At 44.4% G+C, this 7,024-nt stretch overlaps 1 protein-coding gene across 1 annotated transcript in view; it reads left to right on the top strand.

Moving 5' to 3' along the window:
• LOC116686881 (LIM homeobox transcription factor 1-beta) overlaps positions 1-7,024 on the top strand; it is a 92,563-nt gene that overhangs the window by 84,542 nt on the left and 997 nt on the right. Inside the window, exons 6-8 of the mRNA XM_032511931.1 lie at positions 213-290; positions 2,261-2,330; positions 3,136-3,300. Of these exons, the coding sequence (XP_032367822.1) occupies positions 213-290; positions 2,261-2,330; positions 3,136-3,300 (313 nt within the window). The remainder of the gene's footprint in view (positions 1-212; positions 291-2,260; positions 2,331-3,135; positions 3,301-7,024) is intronic.

Genomic DNA, 7,024 nt, shown 5'->3' with positions numbered 1-7,024 from the left:
ATCAAACTGTAGAAGAGCATTGCAAAGCTTTGCATGGTGACAGCTTACTCTAAACAAATGATGTGCTCATGAAGTTTCCCGTTTTAGTCAGAAAGAAAGTGAATTAAATAAAAATAATGTCTGTCTGACATTTGGGAACTGTACACTACACTAGCACACACACACGGGATGTTAGTGTGTAGTAATGGCTGATGAGTGTGCTGTGGCTTCAGGTGAGAGAGACACTGGCTGCAGAGACTGGACTCAGTGTACGTGTGGTCCAGGTCTGGTTCCAGAATCAGAGGGCAAAGGTCAGTACAGCAGCACACCAACACACTCACACTCACACAAAGACAGAGGACAAGACATCTGTCAGAAATAAGGGACGGGCACCGGAACAATATCCATGTACACTAGATGGAAGGCAGCATTCCATTTCCATGTAGATGAGTTGTGAGCATTACATCCACAGACAGCAGATGACAAGTGTAGGTTTGGTTTCAAAAGTGCTTGTGTGTGTGTGGGGGGGGGGGACCCCACATTGCCATGTTGGTTGTCAAGTCCACCAACTTGGCCTGCCTGATATGTAACCCAATACGATCCCAATGGCGTTGTTATCCAGATCCCACGTGACACCGGGGATAACCGTCTTTTTTTGCCAGAAGTGCTTAAGGATGTAAACCAGTTCTTCATCAGTTGAGCTTCAGTGGCTCAAGCATTTATAATGTACTATTTGCTCGGCTTGGTGGCATTTGGAAGAATAAGCTGGTCAGTCTGAACATCCAGCAGGCCTTTACTGTAATCTAGAAGCATCACATTCACACAGGCTGCAGTATTTCACAGTCTATGCTGAAATGTTTGGTACACATGGTTTATGTTGTAATGCCCTGTTTTACAGTTTGTACACTTTAAACAAAAATTGTAAGACAACCAATCAGACCCAGAGAAATTAGCTTTCAGCAGCACAACATAAGTGAGACAAAGTGACAGTCCCTGTACAAGCAGTGGCTCTTTTAAAAAGTCTCCTCCATCTTCTGTCAGAGCCCGATTCTGCTCATTGCTATTAAAACACCACTGCTTGACCAGATTACAACACTTAGACGATCAACATGAGCCCGCCCAGCAGTGAATGGCTCTGCTAACCAGTACTGTGTGTGTATCACAGCCCGATGCATCATCACAACTTAGCAGTGTTCCTTCATCACCGTCAACACACACACTGTACTTTATTCTGACTCCATCCCACACACACCGTCCTGCAGACACAAATACTCACTGAAGCACCACATGTGGATTAATATACGTTTTAAATTAGTCCCCAAAGAACTCACAGTTTCCTTTTGTGTGTAAAATAAAAACTACATTGGGCAGGTGTTTTAGAAAATATTCAGCAGGAAACAATGAGCTTGGAGCTGAGGGACACAGACAGGAAGTCAGACAGTGTTGACAGACAGACTACCACAATGTGTGTATGGGACCTTCATGTGATATGATGGGAGGAAAACGTGCTCTGGTTTATTGGGATTTCTTTAAACCAATCACAATCATCTATGGTGGTGCTAAGCTCCAGACAGAGCCACGGTGCCGCTGCTAAATAGTCTCAGGAAGGAAGTTGTTTTGGTGGAACATAAGTACGTTCAGAAGTAGTTTTAGATTTTCAGATTGGACAGATAGTCCAGCTAGCTGTCTGGATTTACCCTGCAGAGATCTGAGGACCAGGTAACCATAGTCCTCAGATTGGACAGATAGTCTAGCTAGCTGTCTGGATTTACCCTGCAGAGATCTGAGCACCAGGTAACCATAGTCCTCAGAAATCCACCAGAGGTTAGAACGGACTATGGTTACCTGGTCCTCAGATCTCTCCGGAGGTTAGAACGGCATCACAGAGACAGAAGACGGGGACTGACCTCTGTAAGAAAATGAGGGACATATGGGGGATTTTTGGCAGACTGGAACGTTGTAGAAATAGACTATCCTCAACCAAACCCTATCTTTTTACTTTGTTTAAACCCTAAAGCCACCTACACATGATCCGCAGTAAAACCGATGTGTTTGTTTCATTGATATCCTGGGGGGGGGAGATGTAGATAATATGTAGATAATATGTAGATAATAATATATGGAAGATGTTTTTCCTGTGGTCTCTGGTTGAATTCCTTATCTTTATTTTGTACACTGTTAATGTTGTTTATGACTCACCTCAGACTTTTTTTTGTTTGTTTGAGTAATTTGATATTTTGAATCTATATTTTAGCTTTTGACTTTGTGTATCTATTTCCAGATGAAGAAGTTAGCTCGCAGACAACAACAGCAGCAGCAGGAGCAACACAACAGCCAGAGGCTAGACCAAGGTGAGGACACATTACCGTGTGTGTGTGCGTGTGTGTGTGTGTGTGTGTGTGTGTGTGTGTGTTTGTGTGTGTGTGTGTGTGTCTAGTCTGCCATTATAACTGTAATGATTACTGAGAGCTAGGTAATTTATGAATTATTTGGAAAAACAGCTTGAAATATTACTTTTGTTATGGGAATAATGAACAGAGTGGAGTCACTCAGCAAACACTTATAGTGCTGTAGGCTTTAGAATGAGTCCCACACTGTGAAGCCCAGCTCCCAGAGCTGCAGGCGCACTGCCACTGGGCGCTTACAGCGTATATGAGCACACAGTTTAGATAAGTGTCCCAGCGCTTTGGCAGGCACTGCCTCTATCTGTTCAGGGACTCCCTGCATGTCAATATTGGCAGAGAAGCAGGCTTTATTATTGTGGAGGCTGCTGCTAAGCAGGGCAGCAACTGGGGGTTGTTTGAAATTGATGTTAGGATGAGATGAATTCTCCTGGATGGCTGCGGAGATGTCTTTAAGAGATGACAGCAATCAGTTTAGACACTGCATTTACTATGGGCATCATAAGATTGAATGTAGCAGCTCTAGATATGTAAATACATGTACGTATCTATAGCGCCTATAGCACCAAGCCAAGGTCTACACTTCAGCCTGGTTTATTTGCTCCAGACCAGCTTTGTGCAACATTTTCAAGTTTTCTTTTAATCCGCTTGACAGTTGAATGGAAATACAACTTGTGATGGTGGAAGATGTAGAAGACAATGTGTGCATGCACGTGTGACCATCCAGCTGAGAGTTCTAACCTGACTGTTTCAGAGGTGGTATCAGGGTGTCTGGAGGGCCTGCTCAGCTCCTTCTCTGGGCATCTGCCCCCCAGCCAGCAGCAGCAGCTGACCATGGAACACAGCAGCTATAACATTGAGGCCTTCCAGCAGGGCCTGACGCCACCGCAGATGCCTGGTGACCACATGAACCCCTACGGTGAGCATCATTCTGGCAGAAGATGTTAATGCAGCCTGAGCTGTGGCATTTCTACATGTGTTCTCTGTGCTGTCCTTCCTTCCTCCCATATTAATGTGACATGGAGACTCTTGTCCTTCTTGGTCTCCCGCTGGACCAACAATACCCTTGTTGTTACGTGTGAAACTAAAGTTGAACCCAAGTGCAGACAACAACGCAGAGCCTAAAGACAGTTAAACAGGTTTATTCCAAATGTTCAAGTTCCGGAATGCAACAGGGAAAAATCAAAGTCCAAATTTAATGGATACCCAGGGTACGGAGCGGGAAAGGTACCATTTCCAAGGGTCTGTGTCCAATAGTCCGGAGATCCAGTGTGGAGAGAAGGAATGATGGAAGGCAGGAGTGAAGTGGCAGCAGGAGTCAGGTTCACAGAACTGTGGCAGAAAGAGAACAATCAGGGTGAGTTAAATACAACAAGTAGCATCAGCAGAGAGACCGACGTGGTTGTCTTGACTAAATCCAACGGGTAGAGTCGGCAGAGAGACCGACGTGGTTGTCTTGACTAAATCCAACGGGTAGAGTCGGCAGAGAGACCGACGTGGTTGTCTTGACTAAATCCAACGGGTAGAGTCGGCAGAGAGACCGACGTGGTTGTCTTGATTAGATTAGATTAGATTCAACTTTATTGTCATTACACATGTACAGGTACAAGGCAACGAAATGCAGTTTGGGTCTAACCAAAGGTCAACAGCGTAAGTGCAGGATAATATACAGATGTTCGATGTGTAGACATGGATAGATCTAATAAAAATACGAAATATAACTATATAAACAGAATTTAAAGATGGGTTTGTCCATGAATATGAAATATAGATAAGTATTGTGAGAAAAAACAGCTGGATATGTACTGAATATAATATACCGGTGGATATTACTATAAGTAGAAATTTTACAGATATGTACAATGAACATAATATACTAATGGTTTACAGAGTTTACAGGTGAATATGTACTATGAATATATATATACAGGCGGCTATTATTATAGACAGAATTTTTACTAGATATAATAAGATTGGCTAAAATGAGCAGTAGAACAATGATTTAAGGTAATAAAAATAAAGTTTGGGCAGAAGCTATCCGAATTAAAGTGCAGTGGAAAAAAGATGCAGATATAAACATGTTACTATAGTAACAGTCAGCAGTGCAGGTGAACATTATAATGTTGCAGATAACAGGATGGAGGCAGGTGTGAGGAGGGAGAGGAGATTCTATCAGTATATGAGGGGCGAGGGATCAATGAGGATTAGAGTTCAATAAAGAGACAGCTCTGGGGGAAAAACTGTTCTTTAGTCTGCTGGTCCTGGTCCGGAGGCCCCCTAAACCCGGTGATGGCGGGTAGTGGAGTCCCGGTGATGGCGGGTAGTGGAGTCCCGGTGATGCGGGTAGTGGAGTCCCGGTGATGGCGGGTATGGAGTCCGTGATCGGTAGTGGCTTCCCGGTGATGGCGGTAGTGGAGTCCCGGTGATGCGGGTAGTGAGTCCCGGTGATGGCGGGTAGTGGAGCCTTCTCCCGTTGATGGCGGTCTTGGAGTCCCCAGTGATGGCGGGTAGTTGAGTCCGGTGATGCGGGTAGTGGGATTCCAGTGATGGCGGGTAGTGGAGTCCCAGGATGGGGGTGATGGTCCCAGTGTGGTAGGGGCCGTGATGCTGGTAGTGGAGTCCCGGTGATGGCGGGTAGTGGAGTCCCAGTGATGGGGGTAGTGGGTCCCAGTGATGCGGTAGTGGAGTCCAGTGATGCGGTAGTGGAGTCCCGTATGCGGGTAGTGGAGTCCCGTGATGGCGGGTAGTGGAGTCCAGTGATGGCGGTATGGATCCCTGATGGCGGTATGGAGTCCAGTGATGGCGGGTATGGAGCCAGGGATGTGGGTATGGAGTCCCGGTTGGTAGTGCCTGGGCGTTTTCACCACCCCTGCAGGCCTTGCGCTCTGCCACAGAACAGCTCCGGTACCACGCTGGTCCCCAGTTGGTCAGGATGCTTCTATAGCACAGCGATAGACGTTCACCAAGATAGTCGAGGAAAGCTGATTCTTCCTCAGTGTCCTCAGGAAAGAAAAGCGCTGTGAGCCTTCTTGACCAGGCAGGAGGTGTGTTGACCAGGACATGTCCGCCGAGATGTGGATCCCCAGAAACTTGAAACTGGACCGCTCTCACAGCCAGAGACAGAGGTACTAAGCAGCAGCAACAGCATGACAACAAAAATCTGACAGGCGTTCCAAGGGCCTGCAGTACTGTTCAATACTTAAATTAGTTTACAGTAAAGGTAGGACAGAACCATAGATACATAGTCTGATAAACAGTATTACATAGATCAGGAAGGTTACACAGGCCACTAGAAACAGGACGTCTGATAACAGTATTCCATACATAAAGGTAGTACACAGGACCATAGAAACGGTTCTGATAACATAGTACATTACGTAAAGGTTATGACACAGGACCTAGAAACAGGCTGATAAACATATTACATTAACAGTAAGGTAGTACACAGGACCATAGAACGGTTCTGATAAACCATAGTACATTACAGTAAAGGTAGTACACAGGCCATAGAACCAGGGTCTGATAAACAGTAGTACATTACAGTAAAGGTAGTACACAGGACCGTAGAAACAGGGTCTGATAAACAGTAGTACATTACAGTAATCGCAAAATAAAAAACAGACGTTAAAAACACAAAAAACTAAAAAGGCTTGGTTTTTGTATTACTGTTCTCATGCTCAAGTCCAAAATAGGATATATAAAAGGCCACGGACCAAATTTGATTTTAATATTTAATGTGTCAGATTTATGTGACCAGGAAATTGTGACTACTTTGTGTACTTGATGAACTAGCTGTAAATACACTACCTGGTTTAATGCTATCAATATGAGCTTGGAGTATTTAGGAAAATGTCAGCTTCCAAGTCTTCTCTTCCACGTTCAGCCCCAAAAAAAACGTAGAAACTGAAACGGGGCTCGGCCTTCTTATCACCAAACCAGAGAAAACACGTCAAAGCTGAGGAAACATGTTGTTCAATCAGGAAACCGTAGCAACACGGTGCCATGGATACAGTGGGACAGTTAGCAAATTCAAAAGGAGGACCAGATGCAGGAGACCAGTTGGCAGGTTGATAGAACAAAACCTAAAGCTGGATCCAAAACAGACAGGCTACCAAAACATCCAGAAACCCTGAAAGACAGCAAAGTGGAGGAGGCTACAAACTGGAACAGGTGGAACACATCAGGGACTGATCCCACGCAACAGGAAACAAAGCCACCACAAAATAAAACAGGAAGTAAAGCCAACATATAAGGAAGAGAAAAATCACCATGGACAAACACAGTAAAACAGGAAACAGAACACACACACACAGCAGCACACATTTTGACAATTCTTTTTGTCTTTTCTGTCTCTTAAAGGCAGAGTTACACAGACCTACAACATACAGATTAGATAATAGTTAGAAAGTGTCTATCCACATACTAAGATAAATATTAGCATTATGATATGAAAATCTGGTGATTTGTTTATGTGTGTTTTATTTATATAACATCAGTCTGAAAAGGCTTTACAGCCTGTCAGCAGCAGCGTGTTAACGTCCTTAGTAGAACGGTTTAACTGCCATCTTCTTATGCCCTACACCAAACTCCTAGCTGCAATCTTTGCTGCCTAAACACTGTTCAATAGAGTCTCACTTTCATCA

Source organism: Etheostoma spectabile, unplaced genomic scaffold (assembly GCF_008692095.1).
Source record: "Etheostoma spectabile isolate EspeVRDwgs_2016 unplaced genomic scaffold, UIUC_Espe_1.0 scaffold546, whole genome shotgun sequence".
Lineage (NCBI taxonomy): Eukaryota > Metazoa > Chordata > Actinopteri > Perciformes > Percidae > Etheostoma > Etheostoma spectabile.
This window is presented reverse-complemented; position numbering and strand designations above follow the sequence as displayed.